General features: G+C 43.3%; 1 protein-coding gene across 1 annotated transcript; it reads right to left on the bottom strand.

Annotated features, from left to right (window-relative positions):
* Positions 1–12,935: 12,935 nt before the first annotated feature.
* SOWAHC (sosondowah ankyrin repeat domain family member C) lies at positions 12,936–14,444 on the bottom strand (the record flags this gene model as incomplete). The annotated part of the gene is made up of 1 exon (XM_082278619.1): positions 12,936–14,444. The coding sequence occupies one exon, from the start codon at positions 14,442–14,444 to the stop codon at positions 12,936–12,938; it is 1,509 nt and encodes a 502-aa protein (XP_082134745.1).
* Between the last annotated feature and the right edge of the window lie 23 nt (positions 14,445–14,467).

Here is a 14,467-nt window from a genome sequence, read left to right as displayed (position 1 = left end):
ACTTAAGTGACCAACCCCTTCATTTGCATATTCAGTTACACAATAATTTTTTCATCAGGTCACTTTTCTGTGAGTTGCCATTTGCCAAGTACTGCATTTGGAAGCATTTGCTGGTCTCAGGAGAGGTGATGCTTCACTTGTCTTGAGAAGAAGAAGACAGAAGTCCTCACAGGCAGGGAAAACCTGGCTAGATGAAAAATGCATTAGCATAAGTAAGACAAAAATTTAAGGTGGAGAAACTCTAATTGCAAAATACATCTGTGTGAATTCTGGCATTAAGGGAACCCTGGAAACCACAAAGAAAATCACTGCCATTAGCCTGGGAATGACAGTAAAACACGTTTAAACTAAACTACATTAGGTGGTGATTAGGATGCACTGAGGACATGTGTAATCATTAGGGTGTACCCATACAGCATATCTGAGGATTACCAGCAGTTTGCCACTGCCAGAAGGGGCAGCCCGGCCATTCTTCACTGGATTTAGCTTTGCCCAATCTCTGTCTCTCAGATGAGAATCTGTGAGCCAATTCTCACCTGGCAGAAACTGCTCACCTTTTATTTTTGATAGGGTTATTTTTGGTCAGGACAAGCAGTTTCAGTTCATGCTTCATTCCAGCAGACAAGCACCATAGTCAGTGCTTGGAAGAGATCGAGGTCTCCCACCCAGTGTGAGCAGGACAGAGCTCTGTTTGCAGTACCTGGGAGCTCAGGTACTTTACCTGTACTCTGGTTGTGTAACTCTAAGGAGTCTGTTCCTGGGCTATAAGAGTCCACCATCTTTCTGCAGGATTCGTAATGCTGCAATAGCTTTTTCTGTGTGTAGAGCTTCTGAGTTTAGATGAAGAACCAGTTTGTTTGGGGGCATGGTGTATATACCCCTTACACTAAGAAGCACAGGCCTTGAGTAGTTGGTAGGCATGACCTAAACACAGTCAGAGAAAGCTATGGCTTTGGACTGAGGATTGCTCAAAATTTGTCTTTTTTCTCCCCTCTCAGTTCCTGTGAATTTACAGCATCATTGTTTCTCATCATGTCAACAAACCAGCCTCAAATATCCAGGGTTTGTCCCTACCAAGGAAGTCTGAAAAGATAAATAATGTGGAGACAGCTGAAAGTGTCATTTAGATGCAACCTCATCACTGTGTGTTACTGCTGGCATAATTCATTTTTTTCTGTGTAAGTGTTCTGGTTTTGATTTGGTTTCAGTACACAGCCTATTCCTAAGGACTCTACAACACCAGTTGCAGTTCCTGCCTCTTGTGCAGCTATCCCAACATGACAGTCACTGCTGCTAAACAGCAGCAGAACTGAAATGCTGAGGAATGTGGATGGGAAGGGACTTTTTGGAGTCCAAGCAAAACTTGTAAGGAGAACAGCTTAAACTGCAAATGCAGTTGGGAGGTCGAGATTCCATAGAAAAGATTACTTTGAGACTTTTAGAACAGGAACGGAGATTTAGCAACATATCTTTCATTAAATAGTGTGAGGAAATCCCCATGACCAGCTTGCAAAATTTTGATATAAATTATTTAATTGCAGAATGACAGAGTGTTCCTGAGCAGTACTAGCTCCAGCTCTGACCCTTTATAAGTACCAAAGTCATAGAATATAATGATAGAAAACAAACACAGAAAAACTGTTACACATAGAAAAGTGCTTAAAAATTGAATACTTTCCACTGTGATTAAAAAAAAATAAAAATCAATCAAGTTCTTAAATTCAAGCCAGCATTCAGGGGATGCAACAATGTAGAAACCTTGGCAGGAAAAGGAGCATTGACTGAAGGTTATTGTTATTACTCTTTTTCTGGTAAAGCAGGAGCCAGTTGTGCTAATTTATCCCACTAATTTTAAAGGGAGCTGTTATTTTGTTGTTCTCTTAAACTTCTGACTACTTCTGGCTTCTTTTTTTTTTTGTCAAACCCACAAAAATTTGTTAAGGAGGACTTGGTTAGTTCAGTGCAAATTTCCATTGATTGCTTTCTGACCATTGTTTCTTTTAAATCTTACATGAGCAGAGGTAGCTCGATGGGTTTGGAGCTTAAGTTCCCATTCTTTGACAATCCAAGCATGGGAGAACTGCAGCTTGATATAACACTCAGAATAAAAACTAGGGAGGTGTTAGGTTTCTTCTTAAGTCATCTCTTCTGTTTTCCAATGGTCCTTCCCCTCACCCCATCCTCCCCGCCCCATTAATGACTGCTGAATAGTTTGCAAAGAATGCTGCAGACGACCAGTCTTGTGTGCTGCAAAGCGTTATATTCCTCTGCCCCTGGAAGCTCCCCAGTGTGAGCACCATTACCTATTTGTACAGAGAGCCTAACAGGTTACACTGTAATATGAGGTGAGGAAACAAATCTGTAGAACTATTGGAGGAGGAAAAAGGAATAGAACTGAAAAGAGAGCCAATAAGAATTACTGCAGAGTTACATAGAAAATTACTTTAATTTAGCTAGTCATACAAGATCCACCAGCCTGTTGGCCCCCCTGAAAGAACAGACTATATCCTTGCCTGCAATCTTCCCAATACCTTTTGAGGAAATGAGTGTGAACCAAGGCCCTTTGGGAAAACAAGTAAGAACAAACTCCCTTTCTAGATTTTGGTTTTGAAATATTTCCCATTGTCCAAATCAAAAAGTTCTTTCATAAATTCCTTCCTCATCTAGTTTTGAGCCTGAGGTGGAACTAAACTCCCCAAGCACCAAAGTCTTCAGGGAGACCATAATTCATTCCAAAGGCAATGGCAGCTCAGCTTTCAGTTGAGATAGCAGGCTAAAGGACCCTCCACATCCCATGTAAGAGGCTGTGGGTGCATATATCTGGGAGTGGGATGGGGATGGAACAGGGGGAATCAATGTCTTTCCTGTGTAAGCCCAGGTGGGCCTGCATAGGTATAACATCATACCACAGTATAGGATCAAGAATCGCACATAAAGTCACCTCCAAGTGCTGGTTTGCTACTTCAGAGCTTTTCTGATGGCCAGGATTCCAAAACTCCAAACTTTCTTCTTGACTATTTTCGTGTTTCCAAAACAAGGAAACACTTCTTACCCTGGAGCAGCAGTTCTTAAGGTTTGAGGGACAGAGCATTCTGTGGCAGAGCTCGGAGAAGCAGCTGGTTATTCACACAATGGTACAGGGCTTGTACATTAACATGGCTCTTTTGAAGCTAATTACCAGAACATAACAAAAGAAATAAAAGTTGGATGGAGTAACTTCTTGAACATACTCTGTAATCTGTGGACTAATAACTGGTCTGCAATGCCATAATTTGCTGTGACATAGTTTGTGGTATACAAATCATGGAGAACTCTGGCTCTCTATTGCATAATTACGGTAACAATTTATGTTGGCTTAAAAGTACTTATCCTCAGAAAGTCCTTGTTCCCTCCTTTGGCTTTAGAAAGATTAAAAAGAGTAACTGATACAGTAATTTAACTTATTGATGACCATATTAGTCCTGTAGATCCTGCTCAATCAAGATGCTGATACTGCTGCTGATAAAATACAAGTTGTCTGACACATACCTGCACCAACTTTATTCCTGCACTTGACATGAAAAAAGCATAGTTAAGGCCAAACATAAGGAAGTTCTAGTTAATCATAGTTCTGGAGTGAAGTAGAAGCAATGGACATAAATTAGTGTAATACAGAGCAATTCTCAGAAAAAAAACCCCTAAGATTTTATTATTATCTCGCTGTGAGACTGCAATTTGCAATTTGCACTATAATTCCGTCAGCTGTCTTTTCTGCTTCTGTGCATAATCAGATATAACATCACATGTCATTAAAGAAACAATTATTCTAACAACAGACTAATAAATGCCGTCTGTTAGATGCAGGATTTAGCCAGCAAACATAAATAGACCTTTTACATCAATACCAGTGAGGATTAACAGTGACATTTTTATGTCACCCACTCATTCGTGAATTGCCACATTGTCACTGCAAGCCACAGGGTGGAGGGAAAAAAAAGGAGATAACCAGCAAATGCAAAGTTATCATTCATGGGAGTGAAGAAACTGTGACTATTTAAAGATGCTACTCAAAAATTCCAAAATTAGGAGATATTTGAATCCCACATAAATTCCATATTTAAGATTGTAGGATTGAATATTTAATGAGAATTTGGCTGAGCAGGTTTTGTGGGGTTTTTTTGGGTACAGTACTTCCTACTTATTCACAGTCTTCCTGTGTTAACTTGGACAACTCATACACTATTTGTGTGCCTCATATTTCCTCAGGCTTATAATTTTTGGGATATATTTTAGGCAGTATTTCCCATTCTGATATGTGGATTGGAAGCAGTTCAGTAGTGTCTGCAGAGAATCTACAGGCTGCAAAGATCCTAGGGACTGTCGGTGAGGAGCTTCATCCTTTCTTGTATTTGAACAACATCTGAGGTTATGGGATACTGACTGTACAATGTCATCAGCAGAAGTTTTGACAGCTTAATGCATTTCCTCCTCTCCCACGCAATCGATTTCCACTTCTTCAGTATCATTTCCCTGTTGTTTCATTCAATCTCAAGTCAAACAAGCAGGCAAAACCTTCATGAGGCTGCAAATGACCATAAAAAGAAGCCACACTGGCAACATTGGCAACAATTCCATAGCCTACAGCAACAATTCCTTTCCAAGAACACTGGTGGAAAAGCAATATTCTGAGAGCAGTTAATTCTTCATTACTGACCCTCCACTGTAACAGGTCAGAGGGATTTAAACCAGGCACCAGAAAAGGACCCCTGAAGAGCACTAGTGTGGAATGAGGAACACTGAAATCATTCAGTGGTTACAAAGACAGGAGATGTTGCCCTGTACTGCTTTCTCACTGTGTGTACTGGCATGTTTGAGATGGGTTGCTTTTTTTTTCCACTGTTTTTACAACAGGCATTTCAGTTTGAAGGGTGTGTAGGAAAGTGAACTTTCAAAATGTTAGTCATCTGTAAAGTTACAGTATTCTTACTTTCAACAGGATGTGAGACAAAGTTTTCCAGAACTTGGATTCAGTTACACAGGGATCAAAAGGGGCTCATGTGTAAGATGATGATGTGGGCAATCCTGTTAGTCAGAAATCCCATTAAGGACCCATTGTAAAAGATACTACTTTTGACATGGTTAATGAAGTAATCATTGGAAATTCTGTAAACTATATGCAGTGTTTCTTATTCAAAGCAGAGTATGATTCACAGTGTTGACTTTAAGGTACATAACACCAAAATCATGAAGGAGAAAGTGTGATCTTTTTCTACATTTACCCACCAATTTTAAGTTTTGCCTCTGTTGTAATTAGAATTATGTATGTGGAGACCTTTATTATCAACATAATTTTTGTTCTTTCCAGTCCTGAAATTTCAAGCAGAAAAGGAGAGCTTATGTTTAGTTTTTCCATTTCATTCGTAATAAAGAGATTTCTTTATTTGAAGCATCCCCATTTTCTGAGCCTTATAGATCTATTAATCAATATTTATACAATTCAAGCTACTAAAAATAGAGAGAGGAAAAAAAAAAGGGGATGTGTGAGAGGCAGCTAGGAAAGAAGAGGGTAAGTACAGAAGGGATAAGTACAGAAGGGATGAAGATGCACAGCACTCTGCTCCCAAGAGCTCTGCACTTTGCCAAGCACCAGCAGCAGACTTTTTCATAGCAGGACTTTGCTACCAAGTGGAAAACCAGTTGCTTTGTTTTTAGCCAGGGTTCCAGTCTAGAAGGAATCACACTTTAATTTAGAATTCTCTGATTTGTTATCTGTTCTGAGCTAAATTGTAAACTTTGCAATGATGTAAAAAATAACAACCGCTATTCTGTACAATTGGTATATCAGAGAGAAAAAAACAGTCCCTCAGTGCATGCAGCAGAAGTCCCTGCTCAATGTTTGCCTGTTTGCAAACATTGCTTCAGATAAATTTACTCCAGATCCAGGAAAAGGTTTGGGTTCTCATTTTATTTAAGCCCCACAAATGTAAACACTGGATAAAGGCCACTACCACATTTCTCTTGCATACACAAGTTCAAGAACTGCCCAGCACTTTAGTTATCCCAGAAACAAAAATTTGGCTACAAGGAAGCTGAGATTACTGCAGGAACATGAAGCAGATTTTCGATGTCAAGAAAATTTCAAGTTAATACCCAAAAGCCTAATATTTCCTAGCATGCTGACAGCTGTCAGTGACCTACTATACAGCCCTTAAAAAACATACTGTGGATGTAGCACTGCAAGCTCTTACCCATGACACAACTAACTCATTTTGTGAAGAAAAAACATCCTTAATGAGATATCTTTAAGAACAATGAAGTATCTTATGAACAGGTATGATAATCTTGCAGCAACTCTTTTCAGTAGTTTCCCGTAGCTACTGTTCAGTGTTGATCCAACTGATTTCTGTCAGTAGCTAGAGATTAATAACAGACTGTTAACTAGCTATGTCAGCTATATCATATTAATTAGTTATGTCAGCTATATGAGGTACTTGGCACCATTTAACACCAAAAGTCTTCTCAGCCCTCCAGTTTCACCCGCAGTTCAGTTCACGTCATTTATTTACATGTGAAAGAGTGATACCTTTGTAAATGTCCCAGGCAGATGAAACGATGTAGCATCTCTGCTTCCATCCCCATCCAAGGAAGAACTGCCAGCAGCTTCAAAAGGCCTCAGACTTGCCAGTGCTGGAGCCCACACTGTGCAGCTGCAGACTGCAGGGGTGCAGCTACAACACCCACAGTCTGTTCCAGCCAGCCCTGCTGTGACAGAAGAGGGTGTTTCAAGAGGCAGAAGACAAGTGTGAGGTTGGTAGCTAATGGTCCTGCTGCAGGAAGCACCTGAACCAGCAGGATTTACCTGCATTCCTTTAATTATACTGTCCCAAACTGTCACGGTCATTTCCACAAGATGTATCCGTAGTAAGATACTATGCCACAGGTAACAAGGAAAAGATTAGGCAAATATAGATGTCCTTATATATTCAAGTGTTACAAACATGTTTTCTGGTACTTTGATGGTTTATATCATGCAAGTGTATGTCCAGTGAACAGAGACATCTTTATAGTCTGCACAGTTAATTTTGTCTTTCTGTATTTAAAGCAGTAAAAGGGACAGCACCTCTTTAGGATGAAATGTCCCAAGGGATTTCTGTGCCTCAACATATACTGCAGGCATCCTTTATCTCTTTTTTAAAAGGAAAAAAAAAACAAACCAAAAAAACAAACCACTTCCAGAATAGCCAACAGCTCCACCCAAACAACCATCACTCCACCCAGCTTTAGAAAGAGACACCTCTTATTTATGCCCACCCTACTACCGGTTTCTCAGGCACTCTTAAGGAACTGCAAAGTGAAATAACAGGGAGAGCTCAACAGCCAGCCAGCAAAAGTGAAAGGCTTCTGGCTCCAACAGAGAAGTACTGAGGAAATGCCCAGATACAGCCCATGTGACTGAATTATTCTGGTTGTTAGTAGCATTTGAGATTAGGTTTACAATGTCTCTTTTCATGGCCAAGGGTTGATGCAAGGATACATTCTACAGGCTTTCTGCTTTAGAGTGATAGCAGTCAGTGCAATCTGCACTGATGCAGAGCCATGCACGGACCTGGGTCTGTCCACTTCCGTCGCTCTTGGCAGTCCCACTGCGGGTTTGCCAAACGCCTCTTAGTGAAATAAGGGCAGGTTAAAACAGATTCCTGTGACTTGCCCCCAGGAACCCAGGGGAGGGGACAGTTTACAGCTGTCTGTGCAGAAGGGTAGGTGCATGTAAACACACCACAATGGCTCGTTTGGCATGGCTGGTCTACCTGAAAGAACACGGAATGCTTTTGCACCTTGACCTATTACCTGCTCTAAGGGCATCTCATGTGCCACTAGCAGCTTCACTCCTGGTAAAAGTCTCAGAACATGGTTTCTTCAGGTTTTACCACGGGAGATGAACTACCTAACTTTCAACACAGTTTTATTAAAAGCAAACACAAAACCTGCTGTGTTGGCTCAGTTTTTCCAATAATGAGTGCACATTAGGACACGTCAACACTAAATTTGGGTAAACTGAAAAATCATAGGAGATAAGTTCTGGAACAGCTGCAAAATGATGTTTCATTATAACAAAACTAGGAATTCAAAAACATGTTTCATTTTTTTCTGTCAAACTGTTCACAGTTTAACACAGACTGAAAAGCTAGTTCCTCTCCTAAAACCTTCTATTAAACTCAGACTTCTTCCTTCTTTGCACACTCCGATGAGGATGTGAAGAAATGAAAGTATGTACCTTTTGTTTTTTCAATGCCAACAAGGAAATGAAATGCACAAATCAACTACTTTTAGTAGTTAGTTTAGTGTATTGCCTTCAGGTTCATATGCATTCCATATAACTCAAGGTGTATTAAGTCAGGACTGTAATCACCTTAGCCCTCCCTTCTAGCTAATGGAAAAATAAGCTAGCAATGCAATGCTGAAAGGCTTCTCTTCCACTGAGAAGCCTGAAGTTACACTGGGCTATTCTGATGTACCAGGACTGTCCTGCAACAGCTGTAGCTACACTCAACACAAGAGTTGTTTGTGCTTTTGCAAACAGTACTAGTCACACTAAGAAATGTTAGTAAGAGGGCCAACTAAAATACTTAGCATCAGACATTAATTTATGTTAGAGCTCTCAGCAAGCCATCTCTCTCAACTATTACTCTAGGAGAAGGGACGTATGTTTTGATACAATTTTCTAAAGAACTAGTCAAGCCATCGCATGACCAGCAAGCTTCCTGTAGACTGCTTTCCGACCAAGTCCTCCACTTCCCCCATAACCTCAGCTGCTTCCACATGCCTCAGTTCTCTCCTAAGTTTCCAAGAACACTTCCTCCTCCCTTCTTCTCTCACTTGTGTCACCATATTACTGATTTAGGGTTGCTCGGCTTGGAGCTGCATGCATCCTGATCCACCAGCATGGTAACAGCTGAGACTTTTTTCAGTTTAAGCACAAATCTGGATGTCTGTTAGGAGCTACTGGCCACATGATGTTTCAATATATCTTCTGGTAAGGCAACAGCTTCAAAGAACTTTTAGACACACCAAAATCCCCCAGTCTAGCTTGGTAATGAAACTTCCCTTTACAGTAGCCACCAGCTGTAGTTAAGACACATTACAAAATACCTTAATCCTAAACCTTTTTTAATTAGGTGTTGACCTTTACACAGTGACTAAAACTAAGTATTAGTCTTTCCAGAGTCAGAGATATTAAGCTGCACAGAAGTAAGGTCAGGATGCTATTTTAAGTTAAGCAATGCCATTCTCCCAGGCCCTTATTTAGACATACTTGTCTACCACAAAAATTGTTGTGTCTTCATTTACTTTGACATGAGTTATTAGAAAGTAGATGCCAAAGAAAAATGTTACTGTCTTGCAAACAACTCTACCGTATTTTTTCCATGTCTTACTGCTTGAGTGCTAGACAACATCAAACATCCTGATGATTAAAAAAAGCCAACACAAAACAGTAGATAGTTTTAACAGCCAATACGCACCTAAGTATGTAGCATACAGGAGACAATTCAGAGCATTCATGGGCTCTTTTTATTTCGTAAAACTAAAGCTTACAGATTCTCAACTCATAACCATTCAGAGAGACAACCACAAAAAGTGTATTAATAAAACCCAACAGGCTTCCAGGCCTCTAAAATTTTTCAAACATAAAGTACAAAAAAAGATACCACGTGTTTACATTACAGTCTTGCTGCCTTACACACCATCATAAAAAGTGAACAAACACATTCAGTAACTTCAGGCGTACCATTAAAAAGATACCAGTTAGTGCTCTGGTTTTCTGTACCATACAACTTTATTTCAGTCACATCTTTCTAGGCAAAGTATCCAAAATATTCGACTCAAACATACCTTTAGACTGCAAATATACTGAAATAGGGCATCGAGTCTTTCCTGTCTCAAAAAAACCCCAATAAGTTTTAGCTCATGTTATAAAAAGCAACCATGTGGAATGTAACAAGTCATAATGTGAAATCAAAGTGCTTTATTCCCATAGCGCAGACAGATAAGAGTGGTTATCCAGCCATTGCTTAGTATATCTCAAACACCAAAAGAGGTATTTGCTCTGTTGCATCCCACCTTGCAAAGACCTTTGAACCATTATGGTGAAATTTCATTAACTGACAACTAAACAGTATCAGTGGACCAGCAATTTCACTTCGATATTTCAAATAATGAGTTATAATTAGGCATCTTTCTATTATTTTTCAAGTTCCCTTAATAATTTGCAAAGTTCTACTGTATTATGCAACATTATATTCCAGTTAGTCTCTTAAAATCCTAAGGTATGCTCTATTTGAAACCCTCAAATTATTTCCCCAGAACCCAATAGCTGTCTAAGACTCAGTATTTTTGTGCAATTCTTTGCTGTTTGCATGTGAAGAGAGAAACACTTCACCCAACAGCCTGTATGAAAGAACTACAAACTCTCAAAGCAGAGAACAACTTTAATAAGGTTTGGACATCAGTAGTTGCATGGAATATGTACTCAATTCAGACATGCCCATACTGAAGAGTACTCACGTTTTAAGTGTTCAGTCAGAAAACTTCCTTCCTACAGAAGTCTAAAAACCTATTTATCTTCCAGAGAGAAGGAAGTTTAAGACTTAGGAATTTAATTCTCTTTTCTGTTACAACAGAATTAGCTCTATGTTATAATGTGTATGATTTATCCCCCCCGTTTCAGACACCCCACTGTACACGTGTACAGTTTAAACGAGGAGGACTGAGGGAAAATTTCTGGTCCCGTCCCACAGACATAAAGACAAAGTGCTTTGCAAGACTGACTTTATCCATCGCATTTGTGGCAACCAACCCAAAATGAAGGCACATGAAATCTATAACACTATAGCTTATAAATTGTAAACTAAAGCTGAACCTCTCTATAATTTCTAGTCTTTTTGCACAAAAGTAATGACCAGCACCTATGCAGAGGTTCTACTTTTTTTTTAATGTAGCTTTTTCCAGAAATAGTTAAGTGTCACTTGCATGCCTGTGCAAACACTGTCATTTATTAGCATTTGACATGAAGTGCAGAAACTGGTTGTTTATCTGCATGGAAAGTCTGATGCCAATGCATCAGTAGCACTTCCTTCCCGTTGCTACAAGAAATGTAAGTCACTAGCAACAGCCACAGAGAGCTGTTACCTCAAAAGTGCACACTCCCAGCAGCAGTTTTCCTGTGAGGTGTTCTACAGCTTGTGCCATGCATTTAATCAGTGTCTCAAATTTGGATTTTAACATGTCAAAGCCTATCTACTTTTGGTTAGTTACAGGCCAGGCACGCACATGCATCTTAAGGAAGCCAACTAGAAACATGCTTTGACAGATGCTGCATTGAAACTGGCCATACCTTAACAACTAAACACAGATGAGCTGCTACACTGGGTAGCATTCAGGATCCAGTGTGAGCTCAGTACCTCTTACAGAAAGCCGAATATGGATATAAATCTGCCTCCTAGATTTCACTGGAACTGCTACCTTTAAAGCAGAGAAACAAGATTCAAGGTTTCCAACAGTTTTAGCAGACGGATAGGCTCATCAATCAGATTAAGACTTACCAGGTTGTCAAACAACAGTTCAAAGCCTCGGCTATCACTTCTCTACAAATACAGGTTTAAAAGAACTCAAACACCACTGCCATCACTTAACTAGAATATGCAATTATGCTGTTTCATTCAGAATGATAAACAGGGATATAGTTTTGGAATTCTACTTTTTCATCCTATGTGTGAATTCACACACCTGCTTTGTTTTTTCTTCCCCTCACTTTTATTTTTTCTCCATTTCCACGCAGTGTCAGTTGAAGGGATTGGCACACAAGTTACTAGAGAACACAGACCTGTAGCTACTACATTACAGAACCAAATTAGAGTTTCATGAAGATTTCATGCAATGGTGTCTGTGCTCTTTTATTCTAAAAGAGAACGACTTTCACAGGTAACACATACAACACAATTTTCTGATTTTAAATGCAGTATGCAGTGAGTTACACAAGGAACATTAACAAGAATTGACCAGACTTAATAACTGGAACTGCGCTAGGTCTGGCACCTGAGAATTCACAGTGATTAAAATAAAATTGCTTTGCCTAAGACAAAACAAAAGATACAAATATATATAAAAAGTCTATGCTTGTTTTGTCTTGTATTAGTATTCCAACAGCGATAAGCAAGCTCAGTAGTACCTCAGACAGCAAAGACTTCTGCACATGGTTAACTTTATTCATTGCTTGCAGTGCAATGGAATTTTTAAAAAAAATTTTAATAATATATTCATGATGTCAAATCAAGCAATTTTCAATGCATAAAGTCAACACAGGCTCAACTCTTTGACGGATTGAAGCTTGGATTCTGACAGGAAACCATTCTCTACCATCTCAGTTTGTGTACCCAACCCCACATTGTGCCAGGTGGTATTGCTGCTAAAGAGAAACTTAAGGTATACTTGTATATTGCTGAGGTGTTCTGACATACGAAGTTGTTTGCTAATAGTTTATAGTACCAGTTGATAACATAAGAGTAAAGCATTTGCACTTTTCTTTCCCCCACTCACCTCACTAATCCTAGTAGATCCACTAACACAGGTTTATGATCCCAAAGCCTGCTTTTAGACAGAAAGGAGCACAGCTTTTAAACACCCCAGCGTTTCTCAACCCACCCACTGCCTCCCATTTCAGCACCGAAGGCCCGGCTGAAGCAGCTGCTCTCAGGAGCTGTGGGCTCCCAGAGCCCTGCTGACCTGCTGGGCTCACTGACACTGAACTGGAAGTTAAAGGAAGATAGATACTCAGGACCCATCTGGCCGGAGTCCATGAGTGTAGATGAGCACCTACTCGTACCTGCCTCACCTTCTGCGCTACACCTGAGGGCACTTTGGTCCGTGCATTCACCTCCCAGACCTCATGCTCCCCGGCCTTATCCAAACACGTTGGACTTCGGCCTGAGCTTGAATGATGATTTCAGGGATTTCTCCTCATGCTCTTCCTCCTCAGTGTCACCACGAAAGGAGGGTGTGTTGTGGATGATCTGAGTCCTGAAGCGGATCTTATTAAGCCGAGGCTTCATCCGTCCGCTGCCAGAGGCTTTCCTGGTCATCTCCTTGCCTTTGCCTGGCACCGCTGCCCCATCGGTGCCTTCAGCTTCCTCCCCAGTGCCGTGGTGGTGGTGGGAGAGCCGGTAGTTCATGAGATTAGATGGCAACACCTTGGAGAGTCTCCAGCGCCCGCTCCCATTGCCAGCATTCCCTTCCTCCTCCTCCTCCTCCTCCAGGGCCCCCACGAGGCTCCGCATGTCCCCCGAGGTGCCCTGGTGTAGGTACTGCGCAGCCTTGCGCCCGCTGTAGTCGCGGATGTCCACGTCGGCGTCGTAGGCTCCCACCAGCAGCTTCACGACCTCGGCGTGGCCGTGCATGGCGGCGATGTGCAGCGCCGTGTGCCCGCCGCTCGTGCGGGCGTTGATGTCCACGGGCAGCCCGTGCCGCTGGGCGAAGTTGACCAGCGTAGCCAGCAGCTCCTGCCGCCCGTGCTTGGCGGCCCAGTGCAGCACCGTGAAGCCCGTGATAAAGTCCCGCTTGCAGAGCAGCGCCGGCTCGCAGCTCAGCAACCCCTCCAGGCTCTCCCACCGCCCGTCCGAGGCCGACAGCATCCAGGCGTGCTCCAGGGGGTCCAGTGCCACGGAGCCGGTGGTGCTCCCCTCCTCCTCGGCGGAGGACGAGGCTACCGAGGCACTGTCCGAGTCGCGGCCGCGGCCCCCGCCGGGGAGAGCGCCGCGCTTCAGCTGGGGAGAGCTACCCCGCGCCGCCTCCCGCAGGCTCCGGCGGCCGCCGCCCTGCGCCGCCGCCCCGGGGGCTCCCTCCGCCGCCCCCGTCTCGTCCACCGGCGGGGGCCGCCCCGGGCCCGCCGCTACCGCGGTCTCCTCACCGCCGCCGCCTCCGCTGCGCCCGGGCGGCGGCCCCCGCCGGGAGCCCCTCCGATGGCCTCCAGCCACCGCCGGGCTCGGCCGGGGCGGCTCGCCCCGCTGCCCTGCGGGCTGAGGGCGGCTGCCGGCATCATCGCCTGTTGCCGGCGGCGTCTCCTCAGCGCCTGCCCGTGGGGAGGGCGGCGAGTTCGGCTGCTCCGCGCTGTTCTCCGCCGCAGGCTCCTGCTCCCCGGGGGTCAGGGGGGCTGCGGCGGCGGGGGGCTCCGGGGCACAGTACCGGCGGCGGAGGTGCACGTACTTGACGCCGGTGTCGGGCTCCTGGCGCACGGTGGCCACTGCGTTGACCAGCTCCTTGAAGCGGTGCCGGGCGGCGCCGCGGCGGGAGGGCTCCGCGGGGTTCAGCCAGTCCCGGAAATGCTCCAGCAGCTCCGCGTTGCGCGCCCGCCCGCCCCGCGCCGCCAGGAACCGCACCACTGACTCCTGCTGCAGCTCCGCCGGCTCCGCCATCGCCGCCGCTACCCCATCGCGCC

This window comes from Coloeus monedula, assembly GCF_965178545.1.
Source record: "Coloeus monedula genome assembly, chromosome: 3".
Classification (NCBI taxonomy): Eukaryota; Metazoa; Chordata; class Aves; order Passeriformes; family Corvidae; genus Coloeus; species Coloeus monedula.
The sequence above is the reverse complement of the archived record's forward strand: the minus strand, read 5'-3'. Positions and strand labels throughout refer to the sequence as shown.